The 25,855-nt window shown below is 52.3% G+C and overlaps 1 protein-coding gene and 1 long non-coding RNA gene across 3 annotated transcripts in view; one reads left to right on the top strand and one right to left on the bottom strand.

The window, feature by feature from the left end:
* Positions 1 to 16,139: 16,139 nt before the first annotated feature.
* Positions 16,140 to 21,964, bottom strand: LOC121151681. Of its 2 annotated transcripts, none has more exons than XR_005883195.1 (3): positions 21,527 to 21,964; positions 21,185 to 21,281; positions 16,140 to 16,172 (listed from the first exon to the last, which is right to left on the bottom strand). It is a non-coding gene; the product is annotated as an uncharacterized LOC121151681 (long non-coding RNA). The 2 variants fall into 2 exon arrangements; XR_005883194.1 differs by lacking the exon at positions 16,140 to 16,172 and adding an exon at positions 20,882 to 20,903.
* A 578-nt stretch (positions 21,965 to 22,542) lies between these two features.
* Positions 22,543 to 25,855, top strand: part of USP7 (ubiquitin specific peptidase 7) — a 40,791-nt gene continuing 37,478 nt past the window's right edge. Inside the window, exon 1 of the mRNA XM_040973355.1 lies at positions 22,543 to 22,821. Within this exon, the coding sequence (XP_040829289.1) occupies positions 22,746 to 22,821 (76 nt within the window). The 5' untranslated portion in view covers positions 22,543 to 22,745. The remainder of the gene's footprint in view (positions 22,822 to 25,855) is intronic.

Consider the following 25,855-nt stretch of genomic DNA (forward strand, 5'->3'; position numbering starts at 1 on the left):
TGTCCCAGCTGCTCTGCTTCAGATCCAGTGGCCTGGGAAACAGATGATGGTTCAGGTGCTTGTGCCCTGCACTGATGTGGGAGACCTGGAAGAAGCTCCTGGCTCCCAGCTTCGGACCAGTTCAACTATGGCCATTGCAGCCATATGGGGAGGGAACCAGCAAATAGAATATCTCGGTCTATTTCTCTCTTTCTGTCTCTCCCTCTTTCTCTGTAACGCTGAATTTCCAAGTAAGATCATTTTTTTAAAGAAAGGATCATAGGTTACTGGTTGAAAGGCTGAGCTGCAGGGAGGGGGAGAGAGAGAGATCTTGCATCTACTGGTTCATTCTCCAAATTCCCTCATCAGGCAGGTCTGAGCAGGCTAGAGCCAGCAGCCAGCAACTCCATTCCAGACCTCACACAGGTGGCAGAGACCTGAGTGCAAAAGTTGTCTGCTGTTGCCTTGCCCGGTTCAGTGGCAGGGGCAGGATCAGAAGCTGGTGTGCAAACCTGCACTCCCAGAAGTGATTTGGACATTGCAACAGCAGCTTAACCCACCATGCTGTAACCAGCCCCTGGGATCTCCACATTAAACCCCAGGGATTGCTGGGCTCAATGGTTTGAAGATTGCTCTGTCTTTGTGGAGACCCTGCACAGGAAGCAGATGTGTCTGGAGTCAGGGCTGCATGGAAGCAAGTAGGCAGTGCAGTATATCTGGCCTTTTCCCTTCCTGGGGACAGCGTGGCCTGGCGGTGTTTTCCCTCTGCTGGCCATTGAGCTTGGTCTGATGCAGCTCGTACCCGACCTCTGTGACCTGCCCTCCGAGGTGACAGCTGCGCAGAAGAAGTCGGGCATCTATAGAGGTGGCAGCCAAGGCCCCTCATGGGCATCTGCCTGGCTTTCTTGCAAGCAGCGGGCACATGGCAGAGACTCCACCCTGCTTTTCCCTGGGAAGCTTTCTTTCCTCACCAGCTCCTATGGCTGGGAAAACACACCCTCATCCCACTCACTCACTGACCTCCGCCCTCCCCCACCGCCTGCCCTTGCACAGAGATCAGGAGCACGTGCATCAGGCAAGTCACTGCGCCTTATCTGTTGATCTCAATTTCCTCATCTGTAAAATGGGAATCACGCAGCCTGCACCTCATAGGGCCAGTACAAGAACCAAGTGCACACGTGGCAGGGACCCTGGGTACCTGCCGCCCGTGTGCAACAAGTGAGAAGCCAGTGTTTTGTTTGGTTCCTTTCATGATTTCCTGATTTTATTTGTTCTTCTACCTGCCGATTCTCTCTTCAAATGACCACAGTGGCCAGGGCAGAGCCAGGCCGAAGGCAGAAGTCTGTGGGACTTCCTCCAGGTCTTGCATGTGAGTGGCAGGGGCCCAAGCCCCTGGGCCATCTTCCACTGCCTTTCTCAGTGCGTTAGCAGACAGCTGGGCCAGAAGTGGAGCAGCCACAACTGGAGCTGCTATTCTGATGTGGGAATGCCTGCATTGCAGGCAACAGGTTCAACTGCTGTGCCAGCCCCTGGAAACAAGTGTTTACAGGTTCCATTGTCAGTGTTACCAGTTAATAATTAGACAGTTCTCTGTGTGCTTTTCAAGCCCCCAAGTCTGGGCAAAGAGCTTTGGGCCCATGATGTGGGTAATCTAGCAAAAAACTCAATGAGTTGGGAAACTACGGGGTGGTGATGGTTGCCCAGCATTGAGAATGTGCTTAATGCCGCTCATTTCACACTCATACATAGCAAAAATGGCCATTCTGTGCTTTGCTCACAGTAGTACCCCCAGGTAACACACTGTTCCTAGCTCCCAGCAGAGGAGGCAGAGTAAAGAACCCCATAGACACTGCTATTCCTGTATGACATACATACTTCTGATGGAGCGTAGTTTACGAATTAGGCACCGCAGGACATTAGCAGCAATCAGCAGTGAGAAGAACAACATTGACAATGTGCAGTAATGCAGGGCCAACGAACGCTGATGCTCCAGACTGCAGATGACTGCCGAAGCCGAAACAGCAAGACTGGAAGCCACGGACAAGAGCCAACGGATGCGTTCTATCATAGCATCTCAGGAAATCTACTGAGAAAAACAGGCTCAGAACAACACGGGGACCAGTACTGTGGCAAAGCCACTTGCCACAAGGTATCTTACGCGAGTGGCTGCCTTGCATTCCAGCTGCTCCACTTTCACATTCCTGCTGCTATACCAGGGAGGGCAGGAGGAGATGGCTCAAGTGCTTGGACCCCTGCACCCACATGGGAGACTGAATGCAGACCTAGGCTCCTGGCTTCTCCCTGATCCAGCTTTGGCCCTGGGGCAATTTGAAGAGTGAACCAGCAGATGAAAGATGTCTTTCTGTCTCTTCCTCCTTCTCTGTTGCTCTGCTTTTCCAATAAATTAATTAGCTAGAGAGAACAACCATGAGGCTCGCCCAAGGACAGAGCTGAGAGTGGCCAAGTCTGGATTTTCCATCATGGGTCCTGAGCCTGTCCTGGATGCAGATCCCACTCATCAGGGCATCCTGTCAGGCAGCATGCCCAAGGTGCTGGATGCTGGGGCCCTCAGATGGCGGGGTGGTTGTTCAACACCCACCCCAGTAAATACACATATTGGCCAGAATGACACAAGGGCAAGGTAGGACCCAAGAATGAGGAGAAGCCTGGCCCCAAATTGTCAAGGCCAGGAGAGGATGGTTCCCTGTGCCCAAAAGTCACAGGCTGGAAGGGCAGGCATCTCCCAGGGAAGGTGGAAGAGTCCCCTGGGCCAAAGCAGGTGCCCAGAGCCAGATCCAGTGTGGCTTCAAAGATTCAGACACATCTGGGCATTTATTTACACTGCATCTTTTTTTTTCTTAATTGGAAAGTCAAATATACAGAAAGGAGGAGAGACAGAGAAGATGAGAGACAGAAAGAAAGCTCTTTTGTCCGCTGATTCATTCCCCAAGTGGCCACCACAGCCAGAGCTGAACTGATCTGAAGTCAGGAGCCCAGAGCCTCTTCTGGATCTCCCACACAGGTGCAGGGTCCCAAGGCTTTGGGCCATCCTTGACTGCTTCCTCAAGCCACAAGCTGGAAGGGACATGGAGCAGCCAGGATTAGAACCAGCGCCCATATGAGATCTTGGGCTTACTTCCTGCTGGTACACCTTGGGAGGCAGTACTTGGGTTGTTGCCACCTGCGTGGGAGACAAGGCTCCTGACTTTACCCTGGCTCAACCCTGGCTGATACAGGCATCAAGGGGGAATGAATTAGGGAGGGAAAGATCTGTGTTTATGTGTGTTTTTCCCTATCTCTGTCATTCTGCCGTCAAACAAACCGGAAGTTTCTAGAACCTAAAGAAATTAATCCACACCAATATGCAATGCAATGAGTTTTGGTTACAGTTGCACAACCCTCCCTTGTCATCTAAAATGATCCCTCCTGTCTATTTAGTTAATCCCATTCCTCCCACTAGCCCCAGGCCACCACTAATCCACTTTTTGTCCGTATGGATTTGCCTGTCCTGGCCATCCCATGTAAATGGAATAGTCCCAAAGGTGGCCTTTCCTGGCTGCCCACTCTTCCGGAGCCCAAGCATTCCAGGCATCCCGCAGGCTGCTGCTGGAAGCAGCTCTGCACCATTTTTGTGGCTGAAGAATAATTCTTTGTAAAGGGAGCCCCTGTTTGAGAAATCCAGTCACACACCTACAATGTCTACAGGCCAAATGCCCTTTTCTTGTTTTGTTTTTGTTTTTAAAATGATTAGTTTTATTTATTTGAAAGGCAGAGCAAGAAAGAGATCTAACCACTGGTTCAGTCCCTAGAAGGCTGCCATGGCCAGGGCTGGGCCGGGTGGAAGCCAGCAGCCAGGAAATTCATCAAAGTTTCTGCCCTCAGAGGACTTAGCAGGAAGCTGGGTTGGAAGTGGAGCAGATGCTACTTGAACCACTGGTCTGACATGGAATGCCAGCATTGCAGGCTCAAGCCACTGTAGCACTGCATTGCCCCGTTTTCATATTTCTGGGGTACATCCCAAGCAGTAGACTGGCTGATTTTATGGTAATTGCAGGCTTGGTAAGAAATCCCCAGCCTGTTTTAGCAGTGCTTTCAAAACCACGCAGAGCACTACTCTGGAAACAGAAGGCTTCCAGCAAGATAGGCTGCGTTTCCTGCCCTGATACCCTGACCCGGACCCTGCCTTGCTGACTCCTGTGACTGCCCCAGCAGTTTGTGAGTGGAGCAGTGACTGGACAGACACACAGACAAGCCAGGGCATGATCATGGGAGAGGAGAGCTTGGCCAGTTCTCACAAGGCCTCACAGCAGCCCAGTCCAGAAATCACATCCTTACTAAAGCTGTCAGCCTGTAGATTCTACCTAACCGCTCTAGATTGCTTGCATTGTGCTTGCGTGAGGAATCAAGCCCTTCTGGAAACTTCCCCAGCGATACAGTCTCATTCCCCAGGAGGTAATTCTAGGAGAGCCTCAGAAAGCACTGAAAAAAAGTGACCTTGAGGTTTGCAAAACTTTGATGTATCTCATCATTTTATGATCCAGTACCATAGGCCCTGAGATTTCCCCTGCCGCCTGTCCCTTCCCCAGACACCCCCCCACCAAGTTCCTCTATTACTACTATAGCATAGCGCTTCATAAACAGTCACATGTTCATCATTGCGGGCATGGATGGTGGCAGCAAGTCCAGCCTCCTATTGTCAGGATGCAGCTGTAATGTTGCTTAGAGCAGAAGTAAACTTATTAGAAAGGTACCAGAAAGCTCGTATGCCGCTGCGTGCCCCAGCACTTCCTCTTCTTCCTCTTTTGGTGACCGTATAATGTTCCATTGCCTGATTATACTACAAGGTTACTCTGGTTACTGAGCACTTGGATTCATTTTGGGGGGTTATTGACATGCCTGCTTTTTTTTTTTAAGATTTATTTATTTTTATTACAAAGTCAGATATACAGAGAGAAGAGACAGAAAGGAAGATCATCCGTCCGATGCTTCACCCCCCAAGTAGCCTCAACAGCCGGTGCTGTGCCGATCTGAAGCCAGGAGCCAGGAGCTCTTCTGGGTCTCCCACACGGGGGCAGGGTCCCAAGGCTTTGGGCCTTCCTCGACTGCTTTCCCGGGCCACAAGCAGGGAGCTGGATGGGAAGTGGAGCTGCCGGGATTAGAACCGGCACCCACATGGGGTCCTGGCACATTCAAGGAAAGAACTTTAGCTGCTAGGCCATGGCGCCAGGCCCATGCCTGCTGTTTTGTAATATACTTGCAAATTATTCAAATTTGTAATTAAAATCTATTTTGGGGAATGGCATGGTAGCCTAGGGGATGGGATCCTTGCCTTGCATGCGCCAGTATCACATATGGGCGCCAGTTTATGTCCTGGCTGCTCCATTTCTTTCCCAGCTCCCTGTCCTGTGGCCTGGGAAAGCAGTCAAGGGGCCTAAAGCCTTGGGATCCTGCACCCGTGTGGGAGGTCTGGAAGAAGCTCCTGGCTCCTGGCTTCAGATCACCTCAGCTCTGTCCATTGTGGCCACATGGAGAGTGAAGCAAAGGATGGAATGAATGGGCTTTGGATGTGGAGAGAGGAAGCATTAGTAAAAATACCCGCTGTCATTTAGCACAGTATGCCATTATGTTAAGTTACATTAAACCACATAAAGATACTGTTTTGTGATACAATGAAGTAGCCTGTTAAATGCAACAAGGATGTTATCAAAAGTGGACCCAGGAAGGGCTCAGTCTTCAGGAAATGAACATGACAAAGTTGAAATTCACCACATTCAAGCCATAGGCACTTGGGAGCATGGCACGATTTATATGTATGCATTGTTCATTTATTTTTTTTTTTTCTATTAAGGTATCCTAGAGAATATTTGGAGAATGCTGGCTGGTCCCACCGGAGGAGCTCTCTGAGAAAGGTGAAGCCTTTTCTTTGGTCCTAGGGCCCCACCTTAAGGTAGGCCTTTGCGGTATGCAAATGGGCGAGGCTTCACCTGCAGCCTGGACCTGCTGGTACGCCTGGGGCGGGGAGGCGGGCTCCAGGTCGCTTGTAAGGGCTGAGAAGGATGCCAGGAATCAGACCTCAGTGGGTTCCTCTGTTTGCTCTCAGCCTCTGAAGCGAGGCCGTGGGGAAGGCCGCATGATGCAGTCCTCCGCCACTCGGTCCGCACCATCTCGGACTCCACGGACGCCGCGGACACCGCGGACTCCGCGCAACGCCAAGAAAAGACGGCGAATCCAGGCTCCGGCTCTGACTCTCCCCAAGTGCCTGATGGAACCTCCCCCGGACTTCCCCAGCACCAGCTTCGTGAGCAGGTTTTGGTTGCCTGACATCAAGAAGGAAAACAACCAGACACAAGGTAGGCTTTTCAACCGTTACCTTCTGCTACTTGCTATGGATTCCCCGTGGGCCTCCAAGGGACCTTCATTGGCCTCCTGGGGGACCCGTTTATTATTTGGAAGGCTTGCATGCAACGGTCAGAGCTGCGCCAATCCTAAGTCAGGAGCGCAGAGCCTCTTAGTAAATAATTTTGTAAAAATTTGTTTTTATTGGAAAGGCAGATCTATAGAGAGAAGGACTGGGAAAGATCTTCCATTTACTTTCCAAATGGACAATAGCTGGGAAACCTGGAACCGGGAGCCCCTTCCAGATCTCCCACGCACGTGCAGGGTCCCTAGGCCTTAGGCGGTCCTGCAATCCTGCGCCATAAGCAGGGACCTGGATAGGAAGTGGAACAGCTGAGACTTGAACCAGTGCCCACAAGGAAGCCTGGCCCTTAAAGGGAGAGGATTAGCCAATCAACACCTCCCCACACCTCCCCGGCACCCACGTGGGAGACCCAGAAGAAAGGCTTCTTTCTCCTGGCTCAGCTCAGGCCCAGCCCCTTACAGCCATTTGGGGCGTGAACCCGTGAATGGAAGAATTGCCTTTGTCTCTCTTTCGCTCCCTAAACCTGATCTGCCTTTCCGATAAAAATGGATTCATCCCTGCTGCCTGAAGTCAACGTTTAAAACTTCTGTCTGCTGCGCCTCTCTCCACATGGTTGCAACAGCTGGCATTGGTTCATAGCCAAACAGATCCCCCACATGGTGGCAGGGGTGCAAGTAACTTGGGTTAAAGGAAAGCATAGGGACTGGAATCCGTGCTCCCACATGGGATGGCAGTGTTGCACGTGGCCACTTAACCTATTAAATCTCAGTGTCCAGGAAGAATTCTTTTGGTTTTAAAAGTTATTATTGTTTTATTTATTTATTTTAAGATTTATTTGTTTTTATTGGAAAGGTAGATGTACAGAGAGGATAGACAGAGAGGAAGATCTTCCGTCCATTGATTCACTCCCCAAGCGGCCACAACGGCTGGAGATGAGCCAATCCGAAGCCAGGAGCCAGGAGCTCCTCTGGGTCTCCCATGTGGGTGTAGCGCCCTAAGGCTTTGGGGTGTCCTCTGCTGCCTTTCCAGGCTCCAAGCAGGGAGCTGGATGGGAAGCAGGACTGCCGGGATTAGAACCATTGCCCATATAGGATCCTGGTGCGTGCAGGGCAGGACTTTAGCCGGTTGGCTACTGTACCAGTTCACAATTTTTATTTATTTAAGATTTTTTTTTAATTGGAAAATTTGATAAACAGAGAGGAGGGACAGAAAGATATTGTGCCCGCTGTTTCGTTCCCCCAGCAGCCGCAATGGCTAGAGCTTCTTCCTCGTCTCCCAAGTGGGTGCAGGGTCCCATGGGTTTGGGCTGTTTGACTGCTTTCCCAGGCCACAAGCCCGGAGCTGGAGGGGAGGTGGAGTTGCTGGGACATGAACCAGCTCCCATATGAGATCATGGTGCCTGCAAGGTGAGGACATTAGCCACTAGGCTACCACGCCAGATGTTGGAAGGCTATTTTTAAAGTTACCAATCCAATCATGCCTGTTCCTGTTTAGAGCCCGTCAGAAGAGACAGGCTTTGTGGTAACAGTAGGTTAAGCTGACTCCTGGAACCTCTGAGATTCAATCCCATTTCCAGTGTTTCCCACTTCAGCTCCCTGACAGTTTGCCCCCGTGAAGGCAGCAGGATGATGGCTGCATTACTTGGGTTCCCGATGCCCACATGGGAGACCCTGACGGAGTTCCTAGCGCCTGGCATCCAGGCCCAGCTCTGAATATCATGAGCGTTTGGTGGGAGCTGTGGCAAACCAAAACAAGAGTCTTTCAAACAAATAGAAATAAATTAAAAAATCATCCATCCTCCAATAGCTTTCCGTTATGATTACAGCAAGTATAAATTCTTTTCATGGCACACATTTGATGTTGAGAATATGTGTGGAATAAATAATGGAAGTAGTTTGTTTTCTGTTTCAATATAGATATGTATGTGTGTATATACATACATATATTTATATTTTCTTTATACGTATGATTTATAATTTATATAATTATATATTTATCCATATAAATATATATATAAGTGTTTAAAGGCATTTTGAATTTGTTTTGGAATATTTAGAAAGGAAGAAAGAGCAAGATCTTCCTGCTGCTTTACTCCGCAGGTGCCTGCATTATGTACATATTAACAGAATGTAGAATTGTAGTGTGTGGGGGATGTTGAAGGTTATGTCTGTGATGCAATCGTGATCGTTAGCATTCTCACCTCCTTGTTCCTCTGTGTGGGAGCCTTTGAGCGCCTTTTCTTCCGTCTCTGTTCCAACATGGTTGGTCATCGTGAAATGCAGGGTCGTCACCCCCTGGGCGGGAAAACGGTGAACTCACTATTCCGACTGTTGGTACCTGCTGTCCCTTTACGCCCTTCTAGACCGTGACCAGTACTATTCTTCTAAGTACTGTAACTCTTCATCGCTTTCATCTGAAAGAGCAATACACACAGGCTTTCAGCTTGCTGCTTCACTCAGCCAATGTGCCCACAACAGCTAGGCCTGGAAGTGGCGCAGACCCACAAGCCAGGCCATGGCCTGCTGCCTTCGCAGGCAGTGTAGTAGCAAGAAGCTGGACTTGGCAGCAGAGCCAGGGCCTGTACCCAGGCACTCCGATAAGGGACGCAGGTGTCCCACGCGGCAGTTTAACTGCTGCGCCCAACACCTGCCCCTTGCACATCTTTGATATCAACTGTATTTGTTTCCATACATTAGGGGAAATGTCCCATATCTTGCTGAGTGTCATTTAATTTTACATTTAAATAATGTTCTGCAGTTCCATCCATTTTGTGGAAGTGATGGGATTTCATTCTTTTTATGTTGAATAACATTCCATTGTTTCATGTGTTTTTTTTAAAGATTATATTTTTGGTTTTTTCCAGAAATTTATTTTTATTGGAAAGGCAGATGCACAAGAAGCAGAGACAGAAAGATCTTCCATCCGCTGGTTCACTCCCAAGGGGCCTCAATGGCTAGAGCCAGCCAATCTGAAGCCAGGAGCTTCTGGATTTCCCCTGTGGCTGCAGGATCCCAGGCTTTGGACCATCCCCTTCTGCTTTTCCAGGCCTCTGGCAGGGAACCAAATAGGGACAGCTGGGACATGAACTGATGCCCATAGGGGATCCCAGCACATGCAAGACAAGATGTTAGCCACTGTTGTTTTTGAGATTAATGTCTGCCCTAGCAGGAACCTGTCCTTTCTGAAGGCTGAATATTTTAATACAGGGACACGTTTTGACTTTTCCACTTAGCTCTGGATGGACACTGGATTGTCCCCAGAGCTAAACTGTTGCTGCCGCCTCCTCCTAGACTGGTTGGTTCTTGGACCAGCTAACTTGGCTGCCTCAGCTTCCTCATCTGCAAAGTGGGAGTTCTAGCAGTACCTGCCTTGTCACCAGCCAGAGCTGATGCAGGATACAGTGCTTCTGTGCGACTCAGAGGAAGCTGCCCACCAGCCTGCTTGGCAGGCTGAGCAGGTGTAGCGTTTGGTGCCAACAGCAAGCTTGGCTATGAGTAGTTCCGGAGCTGGACTGCAGCCCTGTCTCTTTTAAAGTGGAGAATTTTTAAATTTAGCGTTATAATCTCCTTCAAAAGATGATTGTCTTTTTATCTGAGAGGCGGATTTAGAGAGAAGAAAAGACAGGCAGGGCCCGGTGCGGTGGCGCAGTGGTTAAGGTCCTCGCCTTGCACGCCCGGGATCCCATATGGGCGCCGGTTCTAATCCCGGCAGCCCCGCTTCCCTTCCAGCTCCCTGCCTGTGGCCCGGGAAAGCAGTCGAGGACGGCCCAAAGCTTTGGGACCCTGCACCCGCGTGGGAGACCTGGAAGAGGCTCCTGGCTTCAGATCGGCATAGTATCGGCCGTTGTGCTCACTTGGGGAGTGAATCATCGGACGGACGGAAGACCTTCCTCTCTGTCTATCCTCTCTGTATATCTGCCTTTCCAATAAAAAAAATAATAATAATAAAGATAAATCTTTAAAAAGAAAAAAAAAAAAAAGACGGGCAGATCTTCTATCCACAATAATGAGGGCTGAGCTGAGTTGAACCCAGGAGCCAGGAGCTTCCACTGGGTCTCCGTGTGGATGAAGAAGCCCAGGAGCTTGAGCTATCCTGTTGCCTTCCCATGCTATAAGAAGGGAGCTGGATGGGAAGTGGGACAGCCAGGACTTGAACCAGTGTCCATATCGCATGTTGACAGTAAATCGGTGGAGGATCAGCTTGTTGAACCACTGTGCTAAAAACACCATTTTCTAAGTCACCAAGTAAGTCCTTTTCTCCTGCCCTCTTTCATGACGTTATGTCACTCATTTGCAACATGCTTATTAGATTCCTTTGTAGCAGTTTGCTTTCCTGGAATCCTCCAAATTCCTCGGTTTTTTTTTTTCTTTTTTTCTTTTTTTTTTCTTTTTTTTTGAGAATATTTATTTGAAACAAAGTTACACAGAGGGAAAGAGACACCTTCAATCTGCTGATTCACTCCCCAGGTGGCTCCAATAGCCAGGACTGGACCGAACTGTTGCAGGAGTCGGTACCTCCATTGGGCTTCCTGGGTGGGTGGCAGAGCCTAAGCGCGTGGGGCCCTTCTGAGCCGTCTCTCTCAGGTGCCTTAACAAGGAACTGGATCAGAAGAACAGGAGCTGGGATATGGGATGCTGGTGTTGCGGGCGGTAGCTTCACCAACTCCACTAACAACTCCGACCTCTTGACCTGTTTTTAAGTTGACATGTATTAAAGGTAACTACTTGATCAAGATTCTGTGAGTTTTGATAAGTGCACAGGGCCATTTAACCTCACCTCTAGTCGCCTGTGAACCGCTCCGTGCTCTTAAACATCTTCTGCCATAGAAAATGGGGAACCCCAGGATAGAGTTGAAAAGGTCAAATCCGACAGGATACTTAAATGACTTGGTTGTCCAGCACATGATACATGATGAGTAAACAACATACTTGGACAGGTTCTTCCACAGAGCAGAACTCCGAGCATCCTCACCTTCATCCATTGGCTTGGCACCTGAGACTGAGATAGCCCATCTGCCTCAATTCCAACAGTCATCATTTAAATTAAGTAGACCCTCCGCAAGCTGGGTGACCCCACAGATAACATTCAGGTGCCCTTGCAATAGTCACTGCATTTTCAGTTAAGTCATTTTCAGTTAAGTCATTTTCCTTGATCTGCTGTGCTGTCGTATTTGTTGGTTTTCTGAGCAGAAGCGTTGGAGGATCCTGGGGTGGAAAGTGTCTGCTGCTGGGCCAGGTCAAAGCCTGGAGCCAGAATGTCAATCCGGAGGGCCTGCCTGGGTCCAGGCACCCAAACGCTGGAGGCGCCACCTGCGGACTCCCAGGATGTGGGTGAGCAGGAAGGGGCCCCAAGAAGCAGCTGCTTCACCTACTGTGTCACAACACACTCTCTGCCCCCTACAGAGAAACTTGCCTCCTGCTTCTAAGCCCTTCCTTCTTATTTTTAAAGAAAGATTTATCCACTTGAAAGGCAGAGTAAGAGGAGGGGGTGATCTTGTATCTGTTGATTTATTCTCCAAATAGGCTGGAGGCTGGACCAGGCTGAAGCCAGGAGCCAGGATCTTGGACCCAGTCACCTGCATGGGGCCCAAGTACTTGGCATCTTCTACTGCTTTCCCCAGGGCTGAGCAGGGAACTGGATCAGAAGTGGAGGAGCCAGGACCTGAGCCAGCTCCCACCTGGGGTGCTGGTGTTGCAGCTGCTTTCAAATCAGAGCATATAAAAGCCGAGTTTAGAGACATGTAATACATTTGACCTGATGCACAGACATGGCCACCCTCCCACTCCCCTCCTGTCCTCAGACCTTGGAGGCCACTCATTGGTTTTCCATCTCTGTGCATGTATCCGTTCGGTATCCATACACTATCCGTGTGTACATGTGTCTGGCTGCCTCCTTTTCAAACTTGGCCTGAAGCGTAGCTGGTGTCCCTGCTGCGTCCCTTGACTTGGCTGAGTACCGTGTCACTGCCCAGGTGGGTGCCTTATCCTGTCTCGGTGGAGTTGATTCTTTGATATGCTGCAGTGAACAGGTTGGGGAATGTTTGGTTTTAGTGATGGCTGGTACATACTTTGTAGTTGGGTCACTTTTACGGTAATTCTAGGTTTCATTTATGTTGAAATCCCTTCCTTGCTGTTGATCGCCTCTGCCGCCTTGCTTTTCATTGCATTTGAAGGGGCAGAGATGGATTCTACTGTTAGATTCGACGAGGCACACTTGAGCCAGAGAGGCCATTAGTCTAGGCAAAGGAGCTTTATCGGTGAGAGGCTGACGGGCCATTTTCTCCCGGGAGGTGACCGGACCACCTCCACGGGGCAGGGGTGCGACCAGACCTCGTGAGGAAAATGGCCCTCTAGGATATATAGCCTGGGCTTTGGACGGGGATCGGGGACAGAGACAAGGCTGTAGCTCCTTGCTCTGCGCATGCGTGTGGCTAGTACCGCGGGGACACTCGTCATGGCGGATCTCGACCTTGCCACAAGGTCAGGCTATTCTGCACATTTCTGGGTGGGACCAATGGGTTTTAAATAAGGCGGCAAGGTTGGCAGGGGTCATCATGGAGTTCCTTGTGCTCCAGAGCCTTCGTGGCCCCATCCACTCATTTAATCCTCAACAACGCCCAATTGAAGGTGTCATGCATGCCTCTTCGTAGGTGAGAAAATCCAAACCAAGAGGGAAGACGCTAGGGATACCCACGTCCCATAGCCAAGCGGCTGGTTCGAGTCCTGCCTCCACTTCTGTCTCGAGCTTTTTGCTAGCGTGCATGTGGGAAGGAAGTGGTCGATTTCCGGCCCCGCCCCGCCCACCCTCCAGGTTGAGGTCTTGGCCCAGCCAGCATTTGGAGAGTGACCCTGGAGCTGCGTTAGGCTGAGCAGAAGGGACCACCCTGCAGAAATCACCGCCTTATCTCAAGCAACCCTTCCCATGCAGCAATGACCCTGACCTTGTTTTGGTATGCAGAGGTCCACACACCTTGTGATGAATAGCCTGTGCCCCGCGTCACGCATGCGCAGAGCAAGGAGCTGCGGGCTCGTCACCTTGTCTCACAACCCTCCACCCGTAAGAGGTCTCAAACCCCAGGGCTGTGTGTCCGAGGTGGCCATTTGGCTCACCTGGTCACTCCCTGAGTGGAAGCAGCCCCAGGCTGCTTCCCGCCGACCTAGACCAAGATGCTCAGGCGTGTCCAGGTGCCTGCAAACTTGAGTGGACTGTGCCTGGTGTGCACCGAGACCTGCAGGAACCTCAGCTGTGATCACTGGTCTTGGCTGGCTTGGGGAATGAAGTCAGATGCTCACACAAAGGCCTGCCGGCCAGCTCAGAACACTCTTTATCTGGTTTACAGTGTGTGCTGAGCAAAGTCTGGGAGGAGCACCTGCAATGCCTTGACTCCACCCGTGTCTGCTCATCTCGGCCCGAATCAAAATACGGTGGGGGTGTATGTGGAGTTTTTTGTTTTCTTTTAAACATTTATTTTTATTGGAAAGTCAGATATACAGAGAGGAAGATCTGCCCGCCAATTCACAGCCCAAGTGATCCGAAGCCATGAGCCAGGAGTTTTTCCAGGTCTCCCACGTGGGTGCAGGGTCCGAGGCTTTTGGGCCATCCTTGACTGCTTTCCCAGGCCACAGGCAGGGAGCTGGGCGAGAAGTGGAGCAGCTGGGACTTGAACCGGCGCCCCTATGGCATCCAGGCAGATGCAAGGCGAGAATGTAGACACTAGGCTATCATACTAGATCCTCTTTGTTTTTAAATAGCTACTGCAGTTGCTTTTTTTCTTTTTTTGAAAAAGAGTGACAGAGGGAAAGGAGTTGGATCATCTTTACTCCACGTATTCACTTCCCAAATGTCCACAAAAATCATGGTTGAAGCCGGGAACCAGGAACTCTGTCCAGGCCTCACATATTGTAGGTGCAGTCACTGGGGGAGTCACATTGGATGGAGGATCTTCCTCGGTCTCTGTATATCTGACTTTCCAGTAAATAGAAGTAATCTTGGAGATTTGGTACAAATGGGCATTTTTCAAAGGTATAAGGATTCAGACTTCTGGGCTCAGACATGGGCTCCTCCTGTGCTACTGGCTGTGTGAACTTGACCTAGTTAGTGAGCTGCATGACCCTGGGTCAGTTACCTCTCTTATAAAATGAGGATAATGGGCACCTACAGGCCTTGTAGGGCTGTTCTCAGAATAGAGTTAGTAATAAGTCCATGACTCGATGCATTTATTTAACTGAAAGCTTGAATTATTATTTTTTTAAATTCACGTACTTGGAATTATTCCTTGCTCCCCAAGTGGTCATCAATGCTGAGTCAGTGCTTTGAATGCCGAGCTGCCCTTGGGCTGCCAATGTGTCCCGTGTTCCTCTTTAAACAAACATCATTCAGATTTTTGAAGAAAAGGACATTGACTCTCCATGTGGCCAGAACCACCAGGACTGAGCTGATCCCAATCCAGGAGCCAGTAGCTTCTTCTGGATCTCCCACGTGGGTTCAGGGACTCAAGGCTTTGGGCCGTCCTCGACTGCTTTCCCAGGCCTGGTTTCAGTTGGCGCAGGTTTGGCTGTTGTGGCCTTTTGGGGAGCCACCAAATGAGAAATCTCTCTCTGTGCCTCTGTGTGTGCCTCTCCCTCTCTGTCACTTTCCCTATGAAATAAATTGAAAAAAAAAAAAGGGGGGGGGGAAGCCACCACCAGCTGCCTGCCTTCCTCTTGCCTCCCATTATTGCATCTTTGTTTAAAAGTGAATGAGGGGCTGGTGATGCCTCAACTGGCAAATTCTGCAAGTGCCAGCGTCCCATATGGGCTCTGGTTTGAATCCCAGCTGCTCCACTTCCCATCTGGCTCCCCGTTTGTGGCCTGGGAAAGCAGTGAGGGATGACTCAAGGTCAAAGGAGCCAGTACTCCTGTGGGAGACTCGCAGGAAGCTGCTGGCTGCGGATTGGCTTAGCTCTGGCAGTTGCATTCATTTGGGGTAGGAAGCAGTGAATGGAGGGTCCTTCTCTCTGTAAAAAATATGCCTTTCCAATAAAAATAAAATATTTGAAAAAAAAGTTTAAATCTAAACACACACAGAAAAATTTTAAATCCACATGGCCAGCCTTTCAAAACACACTCTGCAGATAGAGGTTTAACCTTCCTTGTCCTTGCCACCAAGACCCAGCTCCTCCTTTAATTCTTTTTTTTTTTAAGATTTATTTATTTTTATTACAAAGTCAGATATACAGAGAGGAGGAGACACAAAAATATCTTCTGTCTGATGATTCATTCCCCAAGTGACCACAACGGCTGGTGCTGTGCCAATCTGAAGCCAGGAACCAGGAACTTCCTCCACTCTCCCACATGGATGCAGGGTCCCAAGGCTTTGGGCTGTCCTTGACTGCTTTCCCAGTCCATAAGTAGGGAGCTGGATGGGAAGTAGAGCTGCCGGGATTAGAACTGGTGCCCTATGGGATCCCAGTGCATTCAAGGCGAGGACTTTAGCCACTAGGCCACAGCGCCAGGCCCTCCTCTTTTATTCTTACAATAATTGTCCTGTTACCTCTTATGGATTTTTTTTTTTTAAGATTTTTATTTTTAATGGAAAGGCAGATATACAAAGAGGAGGAAAGACAGGGAGGAAGATTTTCCGTGTGATGTTTCACTCCCCAAGTGACTGCAACAGCTAGAGCTGAGCCAATCCAAACCCAGGAGCTAGGAATTCTTCTGGGTCTCCCATGCGGGCGCAGGGTCCCAAAGCTTCAGGCTGTCCTCGACTGCTTTCCCAGGCCACAGGCAGGGAGCTGGAAGGGAAGCGGGGCCACTGGGATTAGAACCCTCAACCAGATCGGATCCCGGCGCGTGCAAGGTGAGGACTTTAAACACTATGCTATCTCACCGGGCCCCTCTTATGGAATTTGAAAGGTGAAGTTTTATAGTTCCTTCTGGTAACTGTCTTCCTCACTTCCGTGATGTCAGCCTTGTAAGAACACCCCAAGTTCAAATGTGCGGGAGCCTGTGTGTTTTGCAGGTCATGCTGTTCTGAATCCCAGAGGCCCTAGCCCTCCAAACTCCTTGACCTTGGCTGCATGACCTTGAGTGAATCCCAAGCCCAAACCTGCGCCAACCTTGTGGGGCAGTATTAGGTCATCTTTCCAGGGATGGATTTTTAAAGGAAATTTATTTACCTGGAGATGCAGGAGAGGGCCTGGAAATCCCATTTCCTCTCTGTCACTTGGCACTGAATTATTTCAGACGCTGACCAACAGAGCTTCCAGGTAGATATATATTTTAGTTCTCAAGAAGAAAACTTAACCCACTGTTTCTGCCAAGTCATGGCATGGGCCCAGGAACAGCAAAATATGTTTTGCTCCGCAAGTAATGATAGGACGGCCCCTCCCTGTGTGACTGGCTCTGCCCGTGACAGTGAGCCTCCCTGGTCTCTGGGGCTTTGCATCTGTTCTTCAGACCCCGTGTCGGGACCAGGGCAGTGGCTGGAGTGAGTAGGCCAGGGCCTCAGTCACCTTCCGCGGGTCCTGAAGGCGTCTGGGCCTCAGTCTTCCTGGGGAGCAGGCATTATTCAGCATTTCCACTCCTCATGCTCCTTCCGTGTGCCCAGGACTTCATGTCTAACACGGACACAATCCCACCAGGACAGCAAAGGACCAAAAAATCCCATGGAATCCTGAAGCTTAGGCCTTCTCAAGGCAACTCGGGTGTGAAGGTGTTGCTGTGGTGGCCTGGAAAATGAACCCTCCACCTACCGTCAGCTCCCAGGGAGAGATTGTATGGGCCAGGCGGGAAAAAGCAAGGGTGATAAACTGCCTTAATAGCTGTGGCGAAGAAGTTACCCAGGCAAGCCAGCACTGGTGCTGCCACCCACCTTTCCGTGGTAAACAGCTCATAGCTCCCAGAGTTGAGCTAAGCTACAGCGGTTCCTTCTGCAACTCTTCACTGAGCACCTGCTGTGTTCAGGATGCAATGCCTAAAGGCCCTGTCTCTCCAGGCATTCTGAGATGGGGAGTGGGCTCCTGCGTGCAATGCTGAGGCTGTGTGCTCCGCTGTTACTGAAGTAGCAGCGCCCAAGTGCGATCTGTGAGTTCTGTGTATCTGCTGCCCCAGGGCGTAGGGGTGGGTAGGGAAGGAAGACTCAAGTTAGTTCCCTTCTAAAGGGCTCACATAGCCAAATGCAAGGGCTGGGGAAAAGTGGCAGCCTTAATGATTCAGGTTGGTGGCCGGATTCAGTGCTGAGGTCCCCGTTTTACTTGGTGGCTGTTGGTGGCCCAGGTCTGCTCTTAGCTGTAGTGGCTCTGCTCCTTCTGGGTAAGCTATTCTAGAAGGAAGAAGGTTGATCTCAGTTTATTTCAGTATGGTTGTGGAGGCTCACAGTTCAGAATTTAGCATCCTATTGCTTGTTTGCTTGCTTTATATTTTTTTAATTACTGTTTTACTTTGATAATCTTTACATAGTTGATCAGGGCACAAAGGGTCAAGGGCTACAGGAAAGTGGGTAAGACCATTGTTTCCACATTTTTTTTTTCTGTATCTGGGGTAAAAGGAAAGATAAAGGGCAAACGGAGATGCTTACTTTATTTGCTAAGATTTATTTACTTATTTGAACAGGAGAGAGAAAATCTTTTACACAATGATTCACTTTGTGGATGGCTGCAGCAGCTCGGGTCCTGCCGAGTCAGGAGCTGGGACTCCACCCTGGTGCATGTGGTTGGGAAGGGGCCAAGCACCTTCCACTGCTTTCCCAGGAGCATTATTGGCAGGGAGCTGGATCTGAGGCAAAGCAGTCTGGACTGACAGCCCTCTGATAGGGAATGCCCACAGGTGCTGGCTTTAAACCACTGCACCGCTTCACCTGCCCTGGTTCTGTTGCGTTCAGCATCTGGTGAGACCCGTGAAGGCCCAGGGACAACCCCATGACAAGGCAGGAAGTGGAGCATCAAGTTAGGCTCTACTTGGCTTGAATAACTAACTCTATTTCCAGACCTGCTTCCCAAGGACACACCCCATTGATGTAAGGACTTCCCTCTCAGCCTACCTCCTAGATGCCATAATTACATCAAGTCTCCGCCCTTCTTTCAACAGCCATCAACACCCATGCATTAAACATTGATGTAAGACTTTGGAAGCCATGTCCCCACTACAGGAGCTTGTGGCAGGTCCAACCTGCTGTACTTGCAGAGAGCTGCCCACAGTATCACTGGTGCAGGTCCCAGGGACTTGACCATTCTCCATCCATTGCTTTCCCAGGAGCTGGACCCGAAGTAGAGCAGCCAGGACAGTAACTGGCATCCTAAATGGGATACCAGAGCTGCAGCAAAGGTTTAACCTATTAGGCCATAGTGCCAGCCCCAAAACAAGCCACTTTTAGAGGGTCAGTATGAGTACATAGACCCTACAGGATAATCTTGCTGCCTTAAATTCAATGGATTAGCAGCGTTAATTACATCTGCAGTATCCCTGTTGCCCGTAACATGACATGATTGCAGGAGTAACACCAGGATGGAAGAAGATCACGGTGGCTTAGGATCCTGCATGCAAATATGCAAATAGATAATGGCAATTATTTTTTTTAAAGATTTATTTTATTTTTATTTTTATTGGAAAGGCAGATATACAGAGAGGAGAGACAGAGAGGAAGATCTTTCATCTGATGATTCACTCCCCAAGTGAGTGCGATGGCCAATGCTATGCTGATCCGAAGCCAGGAGCCTCTTCCGGGTCTCCCACGCGGGTGCAGGGTCCCAAAGCTTTGGGCCGTCCTCGACTGCCTTCCCGGGCCACAGGCAGGGAGCTGGAAGGGAAGTGGAACATCTGGGATAGAACCGGCGCCCATATGGGATCCCGGGCGTGCAAGGCGAGGACCTTAACCACTGCGCCATCGCGCCGAGCCCAATAATGGCAATTGTTGTCAATCGTGGTCAATGCCATGGGCAGGAGTGACTTGCATGGTGGAAGGGAGAGGGCATCTGTGCAAAGTGCAGCTCTGTCCCAGCAGCCACCAGACCCTCAGCGCTCAACATTTCTTCACGTTTGGACCTCCAGCCAGGCACTAACTCCTTGTTGGGCATCTGTAATAATATACAGTCCCTCACCCCATTTCTTAGCAAGCACACTTCCCCCAGACTTCACCTTGTCTGCTACTGGCATCATTAATCCGCCCGATTACCCAAGCCAGGGCGAGTTCTGCGTGGTCCTCCCCGCCTTCCACCTCACTATACTCTCTGTGCAGCCGGTTTGGCCGGCAGTGTCTACACCTGGAGTTCCCTCACACCACCCCAGAACCTGGGCAGCTGCTACTGGTCTTCACCCTGCTCTTTGCAAGCTTACCCTTCTACATTCTAATTTGTGTAGCACAGAATTTTTCCCACGTATAATGTTCTATGAGCAGATTTTTTTTTTTTTAGTGTATTCTGGGTTGTTGAACAGCCATCACCAGAATCTAATCCTAGGGTACTTTCATTACCCCCCAAAAAAATTGGTAGTCACTCCTCAAACTTCTCTAACTCCAGGCCCTGCTCTGTGGGCTGCACTGGACAGCTGATGGCTTTGAAAGCATCCACTATGTGGGAGGTGCTCTTCAAGATTCATTCATGTTGTATGTAGCATGTATCAATGTCCTTTTTATTATGAATTAAAAAAAATTTTTTTTTTGGAAAGTCAGATATACAGAGAGGAAGAGAGACAGAGAGGAAGATATTCCATCCGTTGGTTCACTCTCCAAATGGCCACAACTGCTAGAGCTGAGCCAATCCGAAGCGGGGAGCCAGAAGCCTCTTCTGGGTCTCCCACACAGATACAGGGTCCCAAGGCTTTGGGCCGTCCTTGACTGCTTTCCCGGGCCACAGCCGGGGAGCTGGATGGGAAGCGGGGCTGCTGGGACATGAACCATGGACCTCTTGTGATAGGCTGCTGTCAAAATGAAGTGCTCTTAAAATGTTAAAATCACCTTGGAACTAGCCCCGAGGTGCAGCAGTTCATGCACCACTTGTCCCCAGCTTCTGGTTTCAAACCACCAGTTTAAGTTCTGCTCTGCCTCTGACCCAGCTCCCTGCTAACACACCTCATGGGTCAAGGGCTTTTGGGCTGCTGCTACTCATGTGGAGATCCAGATAGAGTTCTGGCTCCTGCCTTTAGCCTGGCTTTTGTGGGCATGTGGAGAGCAGACTAAGGGATGGAAAACCTCTGTCTTTGTGTCTCTTGTCATTCCGCTTAAAGTCTTTCAGAAAGGCAGATCCTCAGACAGGAGAGACAGAAAGTTGGCATCAGTTGTCTCACTCCCCAAATGACTGCACTGGCTGTAGCTGAGCCAATCCACAGCCAGGAGCCAGGAACCTCTTCCAGGTCCCCCACGTGGGTGCAGGGTCCCAAGGTTTTGGGCCATTCTCTACTGCTTTCCCAGGCCACAGGCAGGGGGCTGACTGAAAAGTAGAGCAGCCAAGACACGACCAGCACCCATATAGGATACTGGTGCTTGAAGGTTGATTAGCCAGTTAAGCCAAAGCGCTGTTCTCTAATGAAGTCTGTGAAAAAAATGAACAAATAAAATTACCTGCAGGCTGTATATAAAGTATGTTTGAAATAGAAGTCAATTTTGTGTTCAGGTTTGAGTGCTATCCCTTAGCTATCTTATGTAAAATGTCCCCTACTGAAAAAGCTCTAGGATCTGAAATACGTGCTAGTGGCACACATTTTGGGCAGGAACTCCACCCCCTGTATGACAGGTTTCACTCTCTTAATTCCCCTGTTGGTTTTGAACCTATGCAGATAATGTCGGCTGGTGTGAACTGATAGGGGAGCCTACCACTTTTTGCCAGAACTAAGCCCTGCTTTCCTCCAGAGGGCCTCGGAGAAGGATTCCTTTGCATCTGAAAACTGTTCATTAGCATTTGTGGGAATTCCTGTGAATAAAAACAGCTCTGCAGACTCTGGGTCGCTGGAGGGGCTGCAGTGTGGGTGGGTGGAGAGGATGGGTGTCCGCTCACTGCTCGATCACACATCCATGCAGTTAGCTTTTATGAGTCAACAGTGAGGCGGGCAGGACGAATGTTTCAGAATCGAAGAGCGGGTCAGGAATCATCAGCCTCCTGGCTTTCCCGCTGGGAAAGCGGAAGCCTTGGTCACACGGAAAACTTAGAAACCTCACCCTGTGTCTCAAGGTTGGGGACGAGTACAAAGAATCATTAGCCGAACTTGGAGCTCCTGGGGTTGACTGCACCGGACTTAAACTTTGCCAGACTGCACCGGTAGATAAAAACTGCATTCTCCCACGCTGGACCCTGGGCGCAGGGGGGGGGCAAATAACCATTACAAGGCGTTCACAGGTGTCTTCACTCCACTGCAGACGCCCTTCTGAATAATCTACCGGCAACGTCAGGCCCTTGCGCAGTCCGGGGCGCAGCAGTCGGGATTCGAACCCTCCCTCGCGTGGGGACGGGATACCGCTCCCACTCCTTGGCCGTCCTCGGGACCTTTTGGGGATACTGGGACGCTTCTGGATCTCGCGCCCCCCGCCCCCCTCTCCCGCACCGCGCGCCGCAGCGCGACGACCGAGCGGCCCGCGTCCCCACCGCGGCTGAGGGCCGGCGCGGGGGCGCGGCGGGGAGGGCCGGAGCCGCGGCGGCGGCGGCGGCGGGCGGGCCGCTCCCTGCTCCGCCTCCCCTGCTCCGCCTCCCGCGGCCGCTCCGCCCGTTCTCCTCACTAGCTCGCTCGCTCCAGTCCCCCCATGCGGATGTGACATTTCACGCCGCCGCCATTTTGAGAGCGAGCTGAGCCGAGGCGCCGGGCGCCGCGTCCGCTGCCGGAGCCCCGACGACGACGCCGAGGAGGCGGAGGCCGCAGCGCCCCGAGCGCGGCCGGCCCGTCGCCCGCCCGCGCCGCCGCCGCTCCCGTCGGCCCCCGGCCCCGCAGGCCCGCCGCAGCCCGCCAGGCCTCCCGGCCGCCGCGCCCGGCCCGAGGCGGGGCTGACTCCGCGGCCCCCGCCCGGCCGCCCTCCGCCCCCGGCCGGCCCGCGGCTCGGCAGCCCCGGCCCCGGCGGCGGGAGGCGGGCCCCTCGGCGGCGGCGGAGGCGGCGGCCGCAGCCCGCGACAAGGCCGCTCGGCCCGGCCCGCCGGCCGCCCGCCCGCCTCGGCGCCGAGATTGGGCGAATCGCGAGCAAGTACGTGCGCGTCTCCCTGCCGCCGCCTCCGCCGCCCGCCGCGGGCCGTCCCGGGGCCGCCGCCTCCGACGACGCGCGGGAGGAGGAGGAGGAGGCCGTCCCGCCGCCGCCGCCGCCGCCGCCGCCCCGGCTCGCCGCCGCCGCCGCCCGCCCGCCGGGCCCGCAGCCCCGGCCTCCGGCCGCAGGCGAGGCCCAGGCCGCGGCCGACATGAACCACCAGCAGCAGCAGCAGCAGAAAGCGGGCGAGCAGCAGCTGAGCGAGCCCGAGGACATGGAAATGGAAGGTGAGGCCCGGGAGCCGCTGGCGGCGGGGCCGGGGGGGGACCCTTTTCATTGTGGCCAGGGGGGAGCCGCGGGAGCCACGCGAGGGGCTCGCCATCTTTAAGCAGGCCCCGGGGCGGCCGCGGGGCCTCGGCCTGGCCGCTCCGGCCTGAGTCGGCCCGGGCTGCACCGTCATGCCGGGCCCGCGAGCGGGGGGCGGCAGGCGGCACCCGAGTTGGGCGCATTGTCCGACCCCGCGGCCTCAGCGCGCCCGGCTTTCCTGCACAAAGCGCCGGGGAGTTGTAAATTAGGGCGCTCGGGCCGCGGAGGGACCGGGGTGTTTGCTCGGCTCGGGCTGGCGGAGAGGCGGGTTCCGGGGGGCCGGCCCCTTTCCCGGGGCCTGCGTGCTTGGGCCTGTTCTGCCCGATGTGCTTGGGCGACTGCACGCCTCGGTGGACTCGGGACCGTCCGCACCTGCTCGGTGCGCTCCCCCGGAGAGCCCCCACACTTCATTCCGTAACCGCGCTCTTAAGCGCCTGGTTTAATCTTGAAGACACCTGCAGGGCCTTCAGGGGGAGGCGGATTTTCTCAGCCTCCGGACAGGCTCGGTGTTCGCACTCCTTGGTGTGTGTCTTGAGTGAGCTGCTGCTCCTGGGTTTGATATTTGGCTGTGTGTGGCGCCGTCAACATCCGGCCAGGTGTGTGCTTTGGAATCTGCACGTGCAAAGGCCGCCACGCTTGGCTCCCAGCGTCAGCCTCAACCCGACTTGAAGCTAACTCCGTTTTCTGCCCCCGTGGCGGGTGCTGTTTCCTGAGCTGGTGTAAGGGGGCTGTGGAGCAGGGGAGGCTGAGGCTTCACGTGGTTCAGGCAGAGCTGGTCGCTGGAAGGCACATTTTATCTTCCATGACACTCTAAGCCTTTTGGGCTAGGTCACAGTAGTCATACAGTTTCTTCCATGGGGGACGACGGGGGGTCATAGTGTTAAGAGGCGAGTGGGGAGGACACCAGAGTGAGGCATTGAGTGTTTGGTTCCGGAATTGCTCTTATGGGAGACCCTGAGTTGCCTGCCTGAGTGGCAGGTGGAGTTGTGGTTGTCCTGTGGGTTGCCACACACGGGTTGGGAATGGCTAACCACCACCTGTGCTCCCGTGTGCATAACTTCCTGTCAGTAATTGGAGGGCCATTGAAAAATGGCTTGGGTGTAGCCATGGGGCGACAGATGCCTGCAGAAGCCGCTTCCCAATTATCAGTGGTGGCAACGAGAGGCCGGAAGAGGAGTTCTTGCCAGGGACCTGGCTATCTGTGCCCCTGGCCCCGGGAAGGCTGGTGGTTCCCCTAGTGCCTGACCGGCGGGGTTAAGAGCTCCTTTGCATCGCTTGTATGCCATGCTCTGCTGCAGCAGGTCTGAAACCTAGGGGAAAGCTTTGCTTCTGTCCAGCATGTGAGCGAAGCTTTTGACCGCTTTGCAAGCATGGAACCAAGTGAGTTCATCCACACGGGCGTCCCCGCCGAGCCCGTCTGTGATGTGCAGAAGTGGTCTTTGGGGGCACATCCTGTCTGCAAGTTGCAGGAGCTTTGCTAAAAGCCTGGAGTGGTTGAGGGACAATGCAAGAAATGCACCTAGACTCCCTGCAGGAGCCCCTCCTCAGAGTCTCCAAAGGAAAGCACCCCTAGGATTGTGCCTGTGAGATGGGCCACAGTCTCAGGCTTTAGTTATTAACGAATACTGACAACCTGAACGTAGGAGCCAGTTTTGTTCTTGGTGCGTCATTATGGCAAAGGTGTCTGAAGGGCGCATGCTGGTGTCGGAGTGGGATCCCCAGGACTCACAGGTGCCTGTGCCTCAGGCAGGCTTTCAGCCTTCTCTGGATCTCGGGACCAGAAAAGGGGAGAGCAGACAGACTTCAGTGAACCAGAAGGCTGGAGTTGAGCGAGTATCCACTTTCCGGCCTTCAGATGGCCAGCCTGTGAATGGGATCGGCTGCACCTGTTCAGCGTATTGGCCTTCACTCCTGCAGCGGCAGCTGGGAACTGTCAGGCCTTGTGAGGAGCATCCTCCCCGCCCAGCTGGGCAGGGTGGCTGTGGAGGAGGCTGGGAGACTGGTTGGGTCGGTTGGTCTCCTCTATCAATAGGTCAGTGTTGGTTTGCTCTCCTGCCTCGCTTGGTTCAGGTTTCGTTTATTGTTGGTTGAACTGCTACTGTGTTTGAGAATAGTAGTTCTCCAGTTTGTTGTTGGTTTTAAAGTCCTGAGTGGGTAGGAAATGAAGTGTGGTAAGGGGAAAGATGGGAGCAGCCCTGGGGCCCCATACTTCCTGTAAGGCCTGCAGCAGGTGGCAGACAGTGTGGGGGTCGGAAGGGAGTGCATCTGGCCTCAATGGTTGGCTTGGCAGCTCCTTTATTCCTTGTCCAGCGGCTGAAGGAGCAACTTGCCCGTCCTTGTCGTCCGAGTCATCAGACGTGCGGTCCAGTGTGTGCTCTGAAGCAACCAGGGGTATTCCTCGGCCTTGCCGCGGCTGCATGGGCTGTTGGCACAGAGAACCCTGCCCTGGGGAGCGTAATCTCTGGAGCTCAGGGCCAGCTGCTTGCCATGGGGCCCCCCCCTCTGGCTGCTGCTGTCAGGAGCAGATGAGCAAGGCTCTTAGGATTACAGTCTGCGATTCTGATTGGGGTATGGGGGGCTGCTGCCAGCCTAATGTGGGTGCGTGGAGTTTTGCCTTCGTTTTTCTGTGGGAGCATGTTTGGGAGTGGAAACTGAGTTCTATTCTACACACCCACCCGGAAATCAAACTGGGGCTATTTTAATCTAAAACATGCAGTTCTTTTCATGTAACACTGGAGCAGGACAAAATCAAACAGTAGGAGGATATTGATTATTTTTTCCCTTACATTGGCTTCAGTTGATAAAATAATTCTTTGCGAAACTACAAAGTGAACATGAACTCCGGAGGACTCGGTTCACACTGGGCACGGTTCCCTGTGCTGTGGCGCGTGTCCGACCTGGGGTGCTCCCAGGCATCCCTGTGGCCTGTGCTGGAATGATTTTAGGCTGCTGCTT

Source organism: Ochotona curzoniae, unplaced genomic scaffold (assembly GCF_017591425.1).
Source record: "Ochotona curzoniae isolate NIBS_2020 unplaced genomic scaffold, NIBS_Ocur_1.0 contig_2321, whole genome shotgun sequence".
Taxonomy (NCBI): Eukaryota; Metazoa; Chordata; class Mammalia; order Lagomorpha; family Ochotonidae; genus Ochotona; species Ochotona curzoniae.